At 38.6% G+C, this 20,133-nt stretch overlaps 1 protein-coding gene across 1 annotated transcript in view; it reads left to right on the plus strand.

The window, feature by feature from the left end:
- Window positions 1–20,133, plus strand: part of nol10 (nucleolar protein 10) — a 126,803-nt gene that overhangs the window by 25,874 nt on the left and 80,796 nt on the right. The window contains exons 4-9 of the mRNA XM_063037585.1: window positions 190–267; window positions 4,251–4,288; window positions 4,664–4,800; window positions 9,104–9,169; window positions 10,228–10,288; window positions 11,045–11,130. Of these exons, the coding sequence (XP_062893655.1) occupies window positions 190–267; window positions 4,251–4,288; window positions 4,664–4,800; window positions 9,104–9,169; window positions 10,228–10,288; window positions 11,045–11,130 (466 nt within the window). The remainder of the gene's footprint in view (window positions 1–189; window positions 268–4,250; window positions 4,289–4,663; window positions 4,801–9,103; window positions 9,170–10,227; window positions 10,289–11,044; window positions 11,131–20,133) is intronic.

Genomic DNA, 20,133 nt, shown 5'->3' on the forward strand with positions numbered 1-20,133 from the left:
TGTATATGTACTATTACTTTAAATTTCTACTGCTATGAATTGCCAGGTTTGAAAATGAAAGATATAAATTCTCAACTAAATGCTAAATGGATTCTCAAGATTTCTTTTTGCTCTGCTGATATTACAGAACAATTTTTTTAGAATGAATATAATACTTCTTAGTTTCTAAAAATTATTTGTCTTTTGAAGGCACTTACAAACCTCGGATTCGATGCTATGATACCTACCAGTTGTCAATGAAGTTTGAACGCTGCTTAGATTCAGAAGGTTGGGGAATTTTCTTTCTCTCTTTTGCACTGTTATATAAATTATATAAAGAAGATTTAAAAACTTACAGAGATGGTGATGTGTTGGAGTCAATGAGTTGATGAATGGCATTTGTTTTAGAAAAAGAAAGAAACAAAGTAATCAATGAATTAAATATTATGAATGCTAGCCATAAGACTCTTGTGTCAAAGTGAAAATGGATCTCTACAAAGTGATATAAATTAATTACAAATGTAAAACACAAAATAATTGATTGCATTAATATTCACCCCCCCCCCCTTAATATGACACACCAAATCATCGCTAGTGCAGCCATTGGTTTTAGAAGTCACATAATTAGTTAAATGGAGATCACTGGCGTGCAATCAAGGAAGGTCCAACTGCTGGTGAGTCAGTATCCTAGCAAAAACTACACCATGAAGCCAGAAGAACACTCCAAGCAACTCCATGTGAAGGTTATTGAAAAGCACTATTCAGGAGATTTCCAAGTCACTGAATATCCCTTGGAGTACAGTTAAGTCAATCATCAAGAAATGGAAAGAATATGGCACAGCTGTAAATCTGCCTAGAGCAGGCTGTCCTCAAACTGAGTGACCGTGTAAGAAGTGGACTAGTGAGGGAGGCCACCAAGAGACTTGTGATAACTCTGGAGGAGTTACAAGCTTCAGTGGCTGAGACAGGAGAAACTGGGCATACAACAACTGATGCCTGGGTACTTCACCAGTCACAGCTTTATGGGAGAGTGGCAAAGAGAAAGCCACTGTTGGCGGGGTGGGGGGAACTCGCATGAAATCTCGGCTAGAGTTTTCCAGAAGGCATATGGGAGACTCTGAAGTCAGCTGGAAGAAGGTTCTATGGTCTGATGAAATCTAAATTGAGCTTTTTGGCCATCAAATTAAACACTATATTTAGTGTAATTTGAAACACCGCACATCATCAAAAATACACCATCCCACCATGAAGCATAGTGGATGCTTCACAGCAGCAGGTCCTGGAAGGGCCTCCTTGTGAAGGTAGAGGGTAAAATGAATGCAGCAAAATATAGAGGAATCCTGGAGGAAAATCTGATGCAGTCTGCAAGAGAACTGCGACTTGGGAGAAGATTTGTTTTCTAGCAAGACGATGACCCCAAGCATAAGGTCAAAGCTACACAGGAATGGCTTTAAAAACAACAAAATCAATGTCCTGGAGTGGCCAAGTCAGAGTCCATACACAATCCAATTGAGAATTTGTGGCTGGACATGAAATGGACTGTTCACTCTTGATCCCCATGCAATCTGACAGAGCTCGAGCAGTTTTGTAAAGAAGAATGGGGAAAATTGAAATGTCCAGATGTACAAAGCTGACTCAATGCTGTAATAAGGTCCATTGGTCAATAACTTTTATTAGCATTGGGAAAAGTGAGATTTTTAAACTGCAGAGGAAAAATTGACTGAAGGAGAAATAAATTGCCAATGATAGTGATGACCAAGAGCCAGATGACAGTGTTTGTGTCATTTCAGACTGGTTTAAGGCTTGTTGCTAGCTGATCTGTCTGGAGGAAGTTTAAATAGGAGGTGAATATGTGGAGATGGAAACAAAGGGGTGGGAGGGAATATGCAGGAACTCTGCAGAATGTAGCAGCTGCTGGAAATCTGAAACTACTTGATAAATAGTCTATGGGTCATGAAGCTGTTGTGGAGAGAGAAAATGTAAGCCAAAATTACTGTTGGTTGACCCAATATCAGAACTAGTTTTGACAGACTGGAAAGGCTGATTATTTGGAATTGTTGTATTCATTATTGACGGCTGAGGGCTACATGCATAGAAATGCTGTTTCCCACGTGTACATTTGGCTTCAAGGGACTGAAGTCTAGAATGGGAGTAAGAAATTAAAGTGAAAAGCAGCTAGAAACTCTTGAGTCATCCTTGTATCTGCCTTGAACATTAGATAGATTGTAAAACTTTCTAGTTGAACATAGTTACAGAGTGCTAGACAATATAGATGTTACTTGTCACTTAACAGCCCATGTCAGAATGCCCTTTAGCCTTGCATGCAACATGAACTGTTTTCACTTGTTGAGAAATTATGAATGGAGTTGAATATTGTGCATGAATGAATGATTGGTAATGAGTTTATTGTTACATGTACTCAGGTTACAATGAAAAGTTTTTGTTTGCATGGCATCCAGGCAGATCATTCCATGTGTCAGTACATCATGGTATTATAAAAAAAGAAAAATCAGGACATAGAGCATAGTGTTACAGTTAGAGAGACAGAAAGTGCAAGGGCCATGACAAGAGAGACTAACAGATTAAGTGTTCACCTTTTTCATGTAAGAGGTCTGTTCAAGAGTTATAGTAGTGAGATAGAAGCTGTCCTTGAGTCTGGTAGTATGTGTTCTCAAACTCCTGTATCTTCTGCCCAAGGGAAAGGGGGAGAAGAGGTGAAGTCTCCAGGATAGTTGGGTTCTTGATTATGTTGGCTGCTTTCGCAAGTTGATGGAGGGGACACTAGTGTGCTTGATCACTGGGCTGTATTGACAACTCCCTGCAATTTCTTGGCCAGAGCACTTGCTATACCAAGCTGTGATGCATCTGGCTAGGAAGCTTTGTATGGTGCATTGTGGTGACGGTATTCAAGGCAATGCTGAATTTTCCTGACCTACTGAGGAAGTGGTGCTGGTGTGGTTTAATTGGCCACAGTGTCTGGTAGGTGTATTAGGGCAAACATTTACATCCAGGAACTTGAAGCACTTCACTATCTCCAACTCAGGACTATTAATGCAGATGGGTGTGTCCATCACTACCCATCCCACCCTTTTGTATTGCTAACATTGAAAGAGAAGTTGTCTTAACTCCATATCACTTGGCTATCTCCTTCCTGTACTCCATTTTATCATTGTTTGTGATCTAGTCCACTACAGTGGTGACATTTGCAAACTTCTAAATTGAGTTAGATTAGATTAGATTATGAGGACACGCAGTCCTCTTTTATTGTCATTTTGTAATGCATGCATTAAGAAATGATACAGTGTTCCTCCAGAATGATATCACAGAAACACAAGGCAAACCAAGACCAAAAAAACTGACAAAAACCACATAATTATAACATATTATGTTAGAGCAGAATCTAGCCACACAATCATGAATGTCTAAGGTGTACAATAAGGGGATGAGAATGTAGTCTTGTTGGGGCACTAGTGTTGATGGTAATTACAGGAAACGGTGTTGTCTAAGCTTGCTGATTGTAGCTTTTTGGTTAGGAACTCGAGGATTCAGTTGCAAGAGGGGTGGGGGGGTGGCAAGACTCTAGATCAAGAAGTTTGGTGATGAATTTGTTTGGAATTATGGTATTGAAGACAGAGCTATGGTCAATAAATAAGAATCTGATGTACGTAAAGGTTATTGAGGAAGGTGTAGATCACTACCACAAATTTTTGGGTAGGGATGACAGTGGTAGAAGTGGCAGAGTAAGAATAGACAAGTTCAACTTAGAATTTTTTCCCAAGGCTATGTTATTGAATTTATTTGGAATATTGAGTCAAAACGTGGTTGGTGAGGTAGTTGAGAAAAGGAGCAAGTTGCCAAGCTTCAAGCACCTCTTAAGTACTTTTTTTTTAAAAATTGCTTATGTGATTTGGGTGTTCTGCTTTTCACTTGTTGGTTACTGTATGTACCTACATGTCTGTAAGAACACTGGAGACTCAGGACATGGCTATCAGAGATTGAATTATACTTGCGGCCTTCCAATATTAGTTTTGCAGTATGGAAGCAGGCCTGGAGTTTTCTTAGGGCTGCTCAGCAATTTGCTGACTTGATTTGGGAGACAAATTTGGCAGCTTCTGAATTTTTATTTGATTTTGAAGATGGTAAAATTACCCTACTTTTTCTTTAAATATCAATGTTTTGGTGTTAATTGTACCACAATGCTTTTTCGGATAAATGTTGAATTTTTATTTACCAGTGCCTTCAGTTTTAAAATTGTTAATTTTCTTTTGCAGTTGTTACATTTGAGATTTTATCAGATGATTATTCAAAGGTACGTAGCTCATGTCTTTTACAGTTCTTAAATTTTTAAATATTTTAAAGCTTATATTGTTCTAATGCTATAAAGCCTTTGAGAGACTTCTCCAGGCATGTTGAATATGTATGTCCTCCCCTGTTTCTGGCAGGGTTCAGTTCCTGTTTGCAAACTTTCCAGTTTACAAGTTAGAACTGTGGCTGTGAACAGAGATCCCAAGCACCACAAGATGCCTACAGCTCCACAGCAACCAGCCGATCCATCCTGTTGCTCTCCCAAACACTCACTTGTGTATGAGCTACGTAGAAGTCAGACATTTGTAATTTGGGGAGAACCTGTATGCAAATCATGCTCCTGTTCTCATTTTAACAGTTGCTTTTCCATTTTTTGCAGCTGGTTTTTCTGCAGTGCGACCGTTACGTGGAGTTTCATTCACAACATGGCCACTATTATAGGACACGCATCCCCAAGTTTGGTAGAGACTTCTCTTACCATTATCCTTCATGTGATCTCTATTTTGTTGGAACAAGGTGTGCAAATGTGATCTTTAAATATGTAATTTTCTTTTGAATATGAAGATTGATGTTGGCACAATTATATGAATGTGTGATGAACATGATTTTGAAATATTTTGGAATTTGAAATATAGCTAAAATGCTGAATGAGTTTCGGTCATTTAAGGTTTACGGATAGAGAAGTGATCAGGTTTTTCAGTCTAGTTCTCGCAACGGATTTTTAGCTTTTCATTTACTTTGAAGAACATAAGACAGGAGCAGAATTAGGCCATTTGGCCCATTGAGTCTGCTCTGCCATTCAGTCATGGCTGACTTGTTTTCTTTCAACATGATTCTTCTGCCTTACCCCAGCCCCCCGCATACCCTTTGACACCCTTACCAATGAAGAGCCTCTCAACCTCTGCTTGAAATATACCCAATGACTTTGCTTCCACAGCCATCTGTAACAATGAATTTCACAGATTCACCACCCACTGGCATCACTGCTGGAAAGGGATGTGTACTCGTGAGACTGTGCCCTCTGGTCCTGGACTTCTCACTATTGGAAAAATCCTCTCCATGTCCACTCTGTCTAGGTCTTCCAATATTTGGTAGGTTTTAGAAAGATTCTCTTCCCCCCCCCCCCCCCCCAAACTACCTCATTCTTCTTAACTCTAGCGAATACAAGCTCAGACCATCAAACATTCCTCATATGTTAACATTTTTCTTCCTGGGATCATTCTTGTGAACCTCCTCTGGGCCCTATACTTTGCCAGCATATCCTTGCTAAGAATATGGGGCATAAAACTGCTCACAATGCAATGCTCCAAATGTGGTCTCGACCAATGCCTTATTAAGCCTCAGCATTACATCTTTATTTTTATATTGTAGTCTCCTCAATGAATGCTAGCAGTACATTAGTCTACCGACTCAACCTACAGGTTAACCTTTAGCGCATCCTGCAGTAAACTCCCAGGTCCTTTTGCACTGCCAATTTCTGAATTCACTCCCCATTTAGAAAATAGTCTACACTTTTGTTGTTTCTACCACAAACTGGACTGTATGGACATACACTTATCTACACTATTCCATCTGACTCTTTGCCCATTCCTCTAACTTGTCCAAGTCCTTCTGCAGACTCCCTGCTTCCTCAACACTACCAGCCCCTCCACCTATCTCTGTATTGTCTTGCAAACTTTCATCATCCAGATCATTAGCATATAACATGAAAAGTAACAAACACAACATTGAACCCTGTGGAACACCAGTAATCATTAACAGCCAACCATTAAAGGGCCCCTTTATTCCCATTCTGGCAATCGGCCAATCTTCTATCCATGCTAACAGGAGGGAATCTGCAGATGCTGGAAATTCAAGCAACACACAAAAAATGCTAGTGAATGCAGCGGACCAGGCAGCATCTATAGAAAGAGGTACAGTTGACGTTTTGGGCTGAGATGCTCTATCCATGCTACTATCTTTCTTGTAATACCATGGGCTTTTAGCTTGTTTAGCAGCCTCATGCGTGTCACCTCGTCAAACGCCTTCTGAAAGTTCAATTAAGCAACTTCTACTGACTCTCCTTTGTCTAACCTGCCTGTTACTTACCCAAAGAATTCGAACAGATATATCAGGCAAGGTTTCCCCTTAAGAAAACCATGCTGACTTGGCCAATTTTATCATCTGCCTCCAAATACCCTACACCTTCGTCCTTAATAATGGGCTCTTAACATTTTGCCACCCACTGAGGTCAGGCTCACTAGCTTATAATTTAAAAATGCAAACACGAGGAATTCTGCAGATGCTGGAAATTCAAGCTACACACATCAAAGTTGCTGGTGAACGCAGCAGGCCAGGCAGCATCTCTAGGAGGAGGTACAGTCGACGTTTCAGGTCGAGAAGGGTCTTGGCCTGAAACGTCAACTGTACCTCCTCCTAGAGATGCTGCCTGGCCTGCTGCGTTCACCAGCAACTTTGATGTGTGTAGCTTATAATTTCCTGCTTTTTGACTCCTTTAAAGAGTGGAGTGACATTTGCAACTTTTCAGTCCTTTGGAGCCATTCCAGGATCTCGTGATTATTGAAAGATGAATACTGATACCTCTACAATATCTTCAGCTACCTCTTTCAGAACCCTAAGGTATAGTCTATCTGGCCCAGGTAACTGTCTATCTTCACACTTTTCAGGTTTCCAAGTGCCACCTTTGTAATCGTAACTATACTCATTTCTGCCTCCTGAAATTAGAGCAAAATATTTATTCAGTTTGTCTGTATTTCTTTGTTTCTCATTACTACCTTTCTATCATTTTCTAGCAGTCCAATGTCCACTGTTCTCTCTTTTACTCTTTATATATTTAAAAAATACTTCTTTATCCTCTTTTTGTATTAATTGCTACCTTGCCTTCATATTTCATGTTTTCTCTCCTTATTGCTTTTTTGTTGCCTTCTGTTGGTTTGAAGCTTCCCAGTCTTCAAAAATGTTCTCAATTTTGCTTTTATGCTGTCTTTGACTCCCCTTCTTAGTCACAGTTACCTGATCCTCCCTTCAGAATGCTGCTCATTTGGGATGAACTGATCCTGCATCTTCCAAATTGCTGTTGCTGCTCAACTATCATCCCTGCTAGAGACCTCTTCCAAACAAACTTGCCAGCTCTTCTCTCCTGCCTCTCTAGTTCCCTTTACTCCACTGTAATATCAATCCATCCAAATTCAATCTCTCTGTATCTCTCCATTAGAGTGAATTCTATCCTATTAGGATCACTGACTCCTTGGGGTCCCTTTACCTTACTCTGAAATCAAATGTGGTTCATTATATAGTCCCCAATCCTGAATTGCCTTTTCCCTAGTGGGCTCGACCACAAACTGTTCTAAAAAGCCATCTCATAGGCATTCTACAAATTCCTAACTATGGGATCCAGACTAGTTTTTCCCAAACTACCTGCATACTTAATCCCTCATAAGCACCGTCCTTTGTAATTCCTTTGGTAATTCGTGATGTTTGGGGACCTGTATATTGCACTCATCAGGTTCTTTTTATCTTTGCAGTTTCTTAACTCTACCCACAAGGATTTCACATTTTATGATCCCCTGTCACTTTTTTCTAAGGATTTGATTTCATGTTTTTTAACCAATAGAGGCACTCCACCTCCTCTGTTCACTTGCCTGTCCTTTCGATACGATGTGTATTCTTCAATGTTAAGCTCCCAGCGGTGATCTTCTTTCAACTATTACACAGTGATACTCATACTTGCCAATTTGTAACTGCAATACAAGATCAACTACCTTATTACATATACTGCATGCATTCAAATATAATGCCATCAGTCCTGTATTCACCACTCTTTACAATTTTGTCTCTGTGTTACCTGAATTTCTCATCATTTTCTTTTTATGTTCCCATCAGAACAGTTCTCTTCTTCCCCAATAGTGGTAACAATGTTCCACAGATTCAAACCCATTTCTCCCATACCAATCTTTGAGGCACACATTTAACTGTCTGAGCTTGTTAACCCTGTGCCAATTTCTACGTGGCTCAGGTAACAATTTGGAGATTATTACCTTTTTGGTACTCTCATTTAGTCCCGAGATGCTCAAATTCCCTCAACATAATTTCATTCCTTGTTCTTCCTCTGTCATTGGTAATCATATGGACCATGACAACTGGATCACACTCCAAATTCCTCTGCAGGTCAGATGAGATGTCCTGAACCCAGACATTTATTTCAGAATTTTATAATTTGTTTCAGTGTACTATCTTGTATTGAAATGCAAAATATTTGGCACCACTGGTGGAATCAATGATAAAACCAAGTGATTAGCATATAATTCTCAGTTACACTTTGCTTACTATCTCTATTGTATTCTGTGGCGCGGGGGTGGGGGGGCATTAGATTTCATTCAGTTGTAAAAGAGATAAATTCAGTAGTTTCCACTAGTTGCTGATGGTGTTTGGCTATGCATTGGCTTGTAATGCTGCTTTAATCCTGGAAGAACTCATTTGTCTATTATTGTACAAAATAAAGTAATGATGAGTGTTCTGTTGTATTCTTCAGGCAGAGCTTAACTGAGACGTGTCTACATTTTCTTTGTTACATTACCAGTATAATGATTGCAAATCGTGGCATCTATGGTATAGATTTGACAGATTTCAGGGCATTGAGTTAAATACCTTGATGGAATTGTAATGACTCGTGGCTGAATGTTAGAAGAATTGACTGAGTTGTTTCTGGATAGAAAATAGAACACCTGTGTGGAGGAATTGCTGCTAATAGTGAAAAACTCAAGTGTTCACTAATTTTACTACTTCAGTTAAATTCTGTTGTCCATTTTCTTCTCTATAGTTCTGAAGTTTACAGATTAAATTTGGAACAAGGACGATTCTTAAATTCCCTACAGACAGATGCTTTGTAAGTATTTTAATTGGTACATATTATGTTAAAGATGATTAATCTTTTTTTAGGAGTCAAAAATAACTCAACTCAGCACTGGAGTGAGGGAAGGCAAGGTTAGTGGTGAGTGGGCTTTCAAGATGGGAGGAAGTAAGTGATTTAAGTTCATTGCAAAATATACGGTGGTGTTTTTGAAGTCAATAATGTTAAAAATAGGGTTGATGTGAAACTCAAAATGCAGATAATAGAGTGGATGAGCAAAGGTATGCCTGCTATGAAATCTGCACAAGATGAAAATATAAAGAGATTTGTGGAGAGCTTTGCAATCTCTGAATTAAAAATTATTATGTAAATAGTGGTGTTTTGAAAGTTGCACTCTGAAGAGAAGAACAAAGCCAACTTTGGAATAATTGGCTGGAGATTTTAAATATAGGTGTGTAGAAACTGAGAGGCCCATGGTACAGACATCGAAATGTGTAGTGATGGATTGGGTATTTGATTTTAAATTCAGCTCATATTATGGGACCATTGTAATTTTAATGTGGATTTTTTTTGTGTATCTACCACTTGGAGGAGCTATTGGCCCATTAAAATGGGGATATCTTAATTGCAAAATGCCAGAACATCTGCAGCCTAAATAATATTGAGACAAAAAGCAAGTAGTGAACATTGACTATAAAATTAAATGATTCATTTTATAAAAATTAATTATGTTTCACTAAGGTATAAGGCTTGATAGGCAAAAATGCCTTTTCTTAACTCTTACATTCTTGAGATTTGTATGCATTTATAGAAAGAACAGGGTAGTGTTTTACATTGAAAACCAAAACAGTCATTAGAAGGAAAACATTTATAAAGTGAGGTTACTAAATAAGCTTTGAATGACAAAATATGTAGGGCTTGATTAGGTGTTGAAAATTTATGAACAAAAGAATCATACTGTATATGCCCTGTGTAATTTTGATAACATTTTTATCTTGATTTTAACCATTTATATTCACCTATTTGAATTTGATTGTTACATATTTATAGAAAAATATGATTTTAAAATTTAGTGTTAACTATTTTGTTCTCAGCCAGAACAATGTTTGTGATATTAACCCTGCACACTACCTGTTTGCTACTGGATCAACTGAGGTAATACAAACACTGATTTTATTTTTCTTGTTGATTCTAGTTGGATGCCTAAAGCTCCATGTAATGGCTATACTTAAATGATAGTATAAGATCATTCGCTCTTCAGAATAAGGAAATTTTATCTGCGTAAACTACCACACAACTCCCTACCTCCCAAAGTCACATTTATCTTGAAGCTATTCTTCTTTGTTCCAGCTAAACCAACAAACTTGACATTCAGTGTAAGAGTGAAATTATCTTTCATAGCTCTAAATTATTATTTTTTGTAAATAAAGTCTGTCACCCCAAGCATTAGTTGTTTGACTTTTGAGTGCCTTCGGGCTGACTCCAATATAATTATATCCAAGTGCAGGACAAGGGTCCAGACTGTCCACCATATTCAAAATAAAATTTTACCAAATCCTGTAATATTCCAGCAAGACTTATTTCTGTACTTCAATCTTGCTATGAATGATAATGTATGATTTGCTGCCTAGTCAATTGCTGTATTCTGCAATCTCTGTATTAAATGGTCAACTCCTTATTCCCTTAAAATAATCCTTTTTTAAATAAATGCATGCCTTTAGCAGTTTAAAACTATTCAAAATCTTTGCCAAGTACACTGAAAAAATCCTGTTCAGAGTAACAATGCAATCTTAAAGACTTTTGTAGTTAAGCTATGTGGAATTATTGTGTGAATGAATGCTGTGATTTAGACTTGTAAAATATTGCAAATGAATAAATATTTAACTTTCTACATGTAATTGTCACTTGTAGGGTAAAGTGGAATGCTGGGATCCACGAACAAGAAATCGAGTAGGAATGCTTGACTGTGCCCTAAGCAGTGTGACAGCTGATACAGAGTAAGAAATATAACAGTTCATTTATATATATATCTATGTAGTAGATGCATTCTCAAGTTATGAAGACAACATGAAGGTGCTACTGGGATTGCAAAATGTGAAGCCATAAGTTTGTGTGAGGGCTGACACATTTTCAGTGAAAAATGCTTGCTTTTCAGTTGATTTAGCTTACTGTGCAACAATGCACCAGTCAGCCAAACAGCGAGAAAGGGAGGATTCATGCAATAGAAGGGGAAAGCAGATATCAGAATACCATCACTAGAAAAAGTCCTAGGTGAACTAATATAAACTGAAATGTTCTCCACATTCTCTTAAACTCTTTTTCCAACTACTTTCTTAAATAATATTGCTTGTCTACCCAGTTATCCCATTTGCTAATTGTTGACCTCAACCCAGTTTTTAAGATGCAGACCCAAGCTAGAGGATGCAAAAAATAAACTGCAGGAAGACCTCAGCTGGTCAGTTATTATGTAGAGAGTCTAGAAGAAAGAAAATGAATATATAAAAATGAGTGTGAGAGGTGAAACAGACTGGTAGTAGTGGATGGAACTCTAAGGGAAGGATGACGGGCAGATGGACCCTGTTCTAGTTTGCATTTAACCCTGCTATGACTATCAGGAAGGTTGTGAAAAATGGGTCAGTATGTGCAAGGGAAGTTAAATTGCATGCGAATGGAAACTCAGGTTAACCATTGCAGATGGAATGCAGGTGCTCTGCAAATAGTTGCCCTGGCAACATTTGGGTCTCAGTGATGTAGAGGAGCCACCTTATGAGCTGTCGACCATAATAGAGGAAGTGCATGTGCATATTTGCGTCATTTTGGGTTTGTTTGGGTCTCTAGAAGGTGGTGTATGGAGAAGTGTTGTGTCTTCTATAGTATCAGGAATAGGGATGAGTGGGAAGGGATGAACAGGCCAGGGATCTCAGTAAGGGGTTAAGGCAAATGTAATGGGTGCATGGGCTTTGGGAAGCATGGGGTTGGTGTGAAAGGTGAGCACCGTTCTGTCTGGAGAGAAACTGATGTATGTGAAATAGAGGAAATCTGAGTGAGGGCTTTGTCAACTATGGTAGGGGGTGAGCCATGTTTCCTGAGGAGGAAGATATTTCAGTTGTATCTTGAACAGACATAACAGAAAAATAAATTGAGAGAAGGGATTGGTGTACTTGTTACAAGAAAAGGTGTACATCTTCCCTCCCTTGTTTAGTTCCACTTGTTGCCCTCTGGTCTCTGTCTTCTCTCCCCTCCCTCAACTGCCTTTTTCTTTTATGTTTGCACCTGTCTCCCATGAGTCTTTCATAAAACTTTGCTTTCCCTTCTACCAACCTAGATCCATCTGTTCATCACAACTTGTCTGCAAAACACCACCTCTCCCCACCCCACCACCAATTCCAACCAAAGATCTGGTTTCATCTATTGTCTGCCTGTCTTGCCCCTCCCTCTAACTTCTGCACAGTTTTGACCCAAAATGTCAACTATCTTTTAGCCTCCACAAATGCTGTTTATCCTGCTAAATTCTTCCAATGCTTCATTTTATTTAGCTTCTTATTCCAGCATCTGTCTCTCAGTGACTCAACTATAGGATGTTGTACCTTGGATGCTTCAGTGGACTGTTGTTGAAAAATTAACAGTGATCAGAAATGAACTTCTGATCATCTTGGAGCATCTCATAACATTTTGCAGCCAATCTCTTTAAGTTACTGCTATTTTGTGGCCTAAAGTGGCTAATTTGCAACTTGCAATATTCCACAGGCAACAAAATAAAGAACATGTTGTACAAGTTGGATCTTTTCCTCTCCCTGTGACCATTTCTTCTCCAGTTACCTTTTCTCATAAAACTCCAAAGAGCCATAATCATGCTCTTCAGACATTTTGTCTCTGCAATTTTTACTTCCTTAAATGACAATGAACATTGAGCAGTACTGCAGCGGCACAGGCCTCTCAGCTCATGATGCCAATATATGCTAAGTCCATCTGCCTGCACATGGATTTAGTGATGACTTAATGTGATAAACACATTATCAATTCATGTGTTCTGTGTCCCTCATAATTTTATAATTCTGTAGATTGTCCCTCGCCCTCTGCTCCAGAGAAAACAATCCAGGTTTGTCTAGCTTTAGAAATAGATGCATTGTAATCCAGCTGTCTTTCAGTGCTCCCTACTGTGCTGCTGCCTGTGTTGTCTACTAACCGTTGCCTGTTTTGTCAACTGATTTGTGTTGTCACTTTCAGGGAGCTATGGGTTTGCACTCCCAAGATAAGTGGTCCTCAGGATCCTGGCACTTATTGTACATTTTCCATTTGCACTTGACCTCCCAAATTGCAACATCTTGGATCTTAACAGGTTAAGCTGTCTGATATTTTTATGCATATATTTCCAACTGACCTATATCCTGCTGTATTCTTTGATGATCCTCCTTCCTATTCATACCTCTGCCAATTTTCATGTAATTTGGAAACTTACAAATAAGCCCACCATTTGTCCAGATCATTTGTATTATCACAATGGGTCCCAAGATTGATCCCTATGGAACACCACTGCAAATATCCAAACAGAATAACCTTCTTCCATCAGTGCCCTATGTCTGTATGGTTAAACCCATTGTAGTATAATCTACCAAGTCTCTGTGGATGCTTTGTGCCTTAATCTTATAAATCAGCCTCCCAGGAGGGACTTCATTGAAAGCTTCTGTAGAGTCCATGTAGACAACATCCATTTCCCCAATGTCCTTCTCAACCATCTTCATCACCTCTTCAAAACAAACTCTTCCTTTTTAAATCTTTTTATTGAATAAGTACACAGAAGGTAAGCCATATAGGCACTAATACACTGTTAGAATATAATATATTACAGGAAATATTAATACAGAAAATAATTAATACAAACAGTGCAATTTAAACATAAAATAACAAGGTAATATAATAGTATACTAATTTTTATATATATCAATAGAAAAAGAAAAAAAAAACCAAAAAAACCCACCATGCAACTAAACTAAAAAGCAAAGCAAAGCAATGGGCTAACTAGGAAGCAAGTAGAGTTAAAGTACTTAAAATCACGTCCTCAAACCTGACCTCTATTAAAAACAGTTTTAAAAAAAAACAAGAAGGGAATATAAATATGGACCGAGAGAAAAGAAATTACATTAAATGAAAATGTTGAATAAAAGATCTCCAGGTCTGATCGAATTTAATTGAAGAATCTTAAAGATTACTTCTAATTTTCTCCAAATTTAAACATAATATCGTCTGGGAAAACCAAAAAAACGTAGTTGGAGCATTAGTCTCTTTCCAATGTTGTAAAAATACATCTTTTCGCCATTAAAGTAAGAAATGCAATCATTCTACGGGCTGAAGGAGAAAGATTACTGGAAATTTTAGGTAATCCAAAGATAGCAGTAATAGGATGAGGAGAGGTAACTATATTCAATACCTTTGAGATAATATTAAAAATGTCTCTCCAAAAAGTTTCCAGAGTAGGACAAGACCAATACATATGAGTTAAAGAGACTATCTGCCCCGGACATCTATCACAAAAAGGATTAATATGAGAATAGAAAAGAGCTAATTTATCTTTGGACATATGTGCTCTATGGACAACTTTAAATTAAATTAGGGAGTATTTAGCACAGATAGAGGAAGTATTGACTAATTGTAAAATCTGCACCCAGTCATCTGCCGAAATAATAAAACCCAATTCCTGTTCCCAAACTGACCTAATCTTATCAAATGGAGCTTTCCTAAGTTTCATAATAATATTATAAATAATAGCCGTTGCACCTTTCTGACATGGATTAAGGTTAATTATAGTATCTAAAATATATGTAGGAGGGAGCATTGGAAAGGAAGAAAGTATAGTACTTAGGAAATTTCTAACTTGGAGATATCTAAAAAAATGTATTCTTGGTAAACTATATTTATTAGATAATTGTTCAAAAGACATAAGGGAACCATCTAAAAATAAATCCAAAAACCGTGAAATACCCTTAGTCTTCCAAATTTGAAAAGCACAATCCGTGAAAGGAGGAGGAAAAAATATGTTACCTAAAATGGGGATCGCTAGCCCAAATTGGTTAAGATCAAAAAATTTTCTGAATTGAAACCAAATACGTAAGGTATATTTAACTATCGGGTTACAGACCTGTTTGTAGCGTTTCAAATCAAAAGGAAGAGAAGAACCTAAAATAGAGCGAAGTGCATAACCTTGAGCAGATTGTAATTTCAATGCTACCCATTTAGGAATGGATAGTATATCCTGGTCAAGTAACCAAAATTTCATGTGTCGAATATTAATTGCCCAATAATAGAATCTAAAGTTCGGTAATGCTAAACCTCCATCTCTTTTAGCTTTCTGTAAATGTATTTTACCCAGTCTCGGGTTTTTATTTTGCCAAATAAATGAAGAGATTTTAGAGTCAACTTTATCAAAAAAAGATTTTGGAACAAAAATCGGTAATGCCTGAAATATATATATAAAAATTTTGGCAGAATAAACATCTTAACTGCATTAATACGACCGATCAAAGTTAAATATAATGGAGACCATTTAAATGAAAGTTGAGTAATATGATTAATTAAGGGTAAAAAATTAGTCTTAAGTAGATCTTTGTGTTTACAAGTAATTTTAATCCCAAGATATGAAAAATAATTATTAATCAGTTTAAACGGAAGGTTATGATACAAGGGAAGTTGCTTATTAATCGGGAAAAGTTCACTCTTACTGAGATTTAACTTGTAACCGGAAAAGAGACTAAATTGTACTAATAAATCTAAAGCAGCAGGGATAGATTTTTGAGGATTAGAAATATATAAAAGTAAGTCATCAGCATAAAGTGATACTTTATGAGACTTTAAGCCCCGTGTTATCCCAATAATATTTGGAGATTCTCGAATAGCAATTGCAAGAGGTTCTAATGCAATGTCATCAATAATAAAGGACTAAGAGGACAACCTTGTCTAGTACCTCGAAAAAGAGGGAAAAAAGGTGAACTTAAAGAGTTAGTACGAACTGAGGCCATAGGAGAATGATATAACAATTTAAGCCAGGATATAAATTTCGAGCTAAAATTAAACATTTCGAGCACCTTAAGTAAGTAAGGCCATTCTACTCTGTCAAAGGCTTTTTCAGCATCTAAAGAAATAACGCACTCAGGAACATTTTATGAAGGAGTATAAACAATATTTAAGAGTGTGCGAATGTTATAGAAAGAGTAATGAAACGTTTGGTCTTCCGAAATAATATAAGGAAGTGCTTTTTCTAATCTGTTTGCTAGTAATTTAGAAAAAATTTTAGAATCAACATTTAATAAAAATATTGGTCTATAAGATGCACGTTGAGCAGGATCTTTATCCTTCTTTAATATTAGAGAAATTGACGTTCTATAGAAGGATTCGGGAAGTTTACCAAGTCTTAATGAAGCCTCCAGAACCCTAAAAAACCAAGGGATTACTGAAGGTGCAAAAAATTTATAAAATTCCACGGTAAACCCATCAGGGCCAGGAGCTTTCCCCAGGTTCATAGAAAAGATAACATTCTTAATCTCATCAGTGGTAATGGGAGTATCTAGCATAGAGGATATATCCTGTGAAATCTTAGGGAAATCTAGGTTATCTAAAAAGTCATTCATATATTTAGAGTCTCATAAGGACTCTGATTGATATAAGGAGGAATAAAAATCAAAAAAGGCTTGATTAATCTCAGCATGATCAAGTATCAGTTGATCATTTTGATTATAAATCTGATTAATTTGAAATTTAGTATAATTAGTCATGTCCTCTGGTTTTTTTTCTCCCCTTGCCTCAGTGCAAAAAGCCTGCTTGCATTCACTATATCTATACCCATCATAATTTTATATACCTCTATCAAATCTCCCCTCATGCTTCTACGCTCCAGGGAATAAAGTCCTAACCTATTCAACCTTTCTCTGTAACTGAGTTTCTCAAGTCCCGCCAACATCCTTGTAAACCTTCTCTGCACCCTTTCAACATAAATAAGGTTGAAAGATATAAATATCTTTCCTGTAATTTGGTGACCAAAACTGAACACAATACTCCAGATTCGGCCTCACCAATGCCTTATACATCCTCATCATAATATTCCAGCTCTTATACTCAATACTTCGATTAATAAAGGCCAATGTACCAAAAGCTCTCTTTATGACCCTATCTACCTGTGACACCACTTATAGGGAATTTTGTATCTGTATTCCCAGATCCCTCTGTTCCACTGCACTCCTCAGTGCCTTACCATTAACCATTTACCATTATGTTCTACCTTGGTTTACCCTTCCAACATGCAATACCTCATACTTGTCTGTATTAGACTCCATCTGCCATTTTTTCAGCCCATTTTTCCAGCTGGTCCAAGTCCCTCTGCAGGCTCTGAAAACCTTCCTCACTGTCTACTACACCTCCAGTCTTTGTATCATCAGCAGATTTGCTGATCTAATTTACCACATTATCATCCAGATCATTGATATAGATGACAAATAACAATGGACCCAGCACTGATCCCTGTGGCACACCACTAGTCACAGGCCTCCACTCGGAGAAGCAATTCTCTACTACCACTCTTTGGCTTCTTCCATTGAGCCAATGTCTAATCCAATTTACCACCTCTCCATGTATACCTAGCGACTGAATTTTCCTAACTAACCTCCCATGCGGGACCTTGTCAAAGGCCTTACTGAAGTGCATGTAGACAACATCCACTGCCTTCCCTTCATCCACTTTCCTGGTAACCTCCTCGAAAAACTCCAATAGATTGGTCAAACATGACCTACCACGCACAAAGCCATGTTGACTCTCCCTAATAAGTCCCTGTCTATCCAAATGCTTGTAGATTCTGTCTCTTAGTACTCCCTCCAATAGCTTACCTACTACCGACGTTAAATTTACCGGCCTATAATTTCCCGGATTACTTTTCGATCCTTTTTTATATAACATGAGCCACTCTCCAATCCTCCGGCACCTCACCTGTAGACAGCGACATTTTAAATATTTCTGCCAGGGCCCCTGCAATTTCAACAGTAGTCTCCTTCAAGGTCCGAGGGAACACCCTGTCAGGTCTCTGGGATTTATCCACTTTAATTTTCCTCAAGACAGCAAGCACCTCCTCCTTTTCGACCTGTACAGTTTCCATGATCTCACTACTTGTTTCCCTTTATTCCATAGACTTCATGCCAGTTTCCTTAGTGAATACAGACGCAGGATTTATATAGGGATATATCTGTATAGGATATATCTGTTTTATATATATATATATCTTTATATAACAGAAGCTTAGTGTTGGTCTTGATATCCCAATCTTCAAAAACCCTCTTTCTCAATCTGGCAAAAGCTCCACTCGCACAGCCTATTCTGTGATTTATTTCAAGGTCAATATTGACTCTTAATGAAAGAAGGATGCCAAGATAAGTGTTCTCCAGAGGGATGTTCCCATCTCGGATGGTTGGAGGGTTAGGAGCCTGACCTGGAGCAAGTTGGTGCAGGGCTTGGGTTTTCTTGATGTTTAGGAGCTTGTATGCTCTGGAAAAAGCATCCTTTATACACTGCAGATCCTCCTTTTAGTGAGCTATGATGATGTTGTCATCTGCATATTGGAGCTCCATGATGGAAGTAGTTAACACCTTCCTCTTTGTCTTGAACCTGTTAAGATTAAAGAACGCCCGCCCCCCCCCAATCTGTCCAATAGAGAATCTGGACTCCTTAGTCATAGTCATAGTCATACTTTATTAATCCCGGGGGAAATTGGTTTTAGTTACAGTTGCTCCATAAATAATAAATAGTAATAGAACCATAAATAGTTAAATGGTAATATGTAAATTATGCAGGAAATTATGAAATAAGTCCAGGACCAGCCTATTGGCTTGGGGTGTCTGACCCTCCAAGGGAGGAGTTGTAAAGTTTGATGGCCACAGGCAGGAATGACTTCCTATGACGCTCTGTGTTGCATCTCGGTGGGATGAGTCTCTGGCTGAATGTACTCCTGTGCCCACCCAGTACATTATGTAGTGGATGGGAGACATTGACAAGATGGCATGCAACTTGGACAACATCCTCTTTTCAGACACCAGCGTGAGAGAGTCCAGTTCTATCCCCACAACATCACTGGCCTTATGAACCAGTTTGTTGATTCTGTTGGTGTCTGCCACCCTCAGCCTGCTGCCCCAGCACACAACAGCAAACGTGATAGCACTGGCCACCACAGACTCGTAGAACATCCTCAGCATCGTCCAGCAGATGTTAAAGGACCTCAGTCTCCTCAGGAAATAGAGATGGCTCTGACCCTTCTTGTAGACAGCCTCAGTGTTCTTTGACCAGTCCAGTTTATTGTCAATTCATATCCCCTGGTATCTGTAATTCTCCACTGTGTCCACACTGACCCCCTGGATGGAAACAGGGGTCACCCGTACCTTAGCTCTCCTCAGGTCTACCACCAGCTCCTTAGCCTTTTTCACATTAAGCTGCAGATAATTCTGCTCACACCATGTGACAATGACAAAGTTTCCTACCGTAGCCCTGTACTCAGCCTCATCTCCCTTGCTGATGCATCCAACTATGGCATAGTCATCCGAAAACTTCTGAAGATGACAAGACTCTGTGCAGTAGTTGAAGTCCAAGGTGTAAGTGTTGAAGAGAAAGGGAGACAAGACAGTCCCCTGTGGAGCCCCAGTGCTGCTGATCACTCTGTCGGACACACAGTGTTGCAAGCACACGTACTGTGGTCTGCCAGTCAGGTAATCAAGAATCCATGACACCAGGAAAGCATCCACCTGCACCGCTGTCAGCTTCTCCCCCGGCAGAGCAGGGTGGATGGTGTTGAACGCACTGGAGAAGTCAAAAAACATGACCCTCACAATGCTCGCTGGCTTGTCCAGGTGGGCGTAGACACGGTTAAGCAGGAAGACGATGGCATCCTCAACTCCTAGTCGGGGCTGGTAGGCGAACTGGAGGGGATCTAAGTGTGGCCTGACCATAGGCCAGAGCAGCTCCAGAACAAGTCT

The sequence above is a fragment of the Mobula hypostoma genome, chromosome 2, assembly GCF_963921235.1.
Source record: "Mobula hypostoma chromosome 2, sMobHyp1.1, whole genome shotgun sequence".
Classification (NCBI taxonomy): domain Eukaryota; kingdom Metazoa; phylum Chordata; class Chondrichthyes; order Myliobatiformes; family Myliobatidae; genus Mobula; species Mobula hypostoma.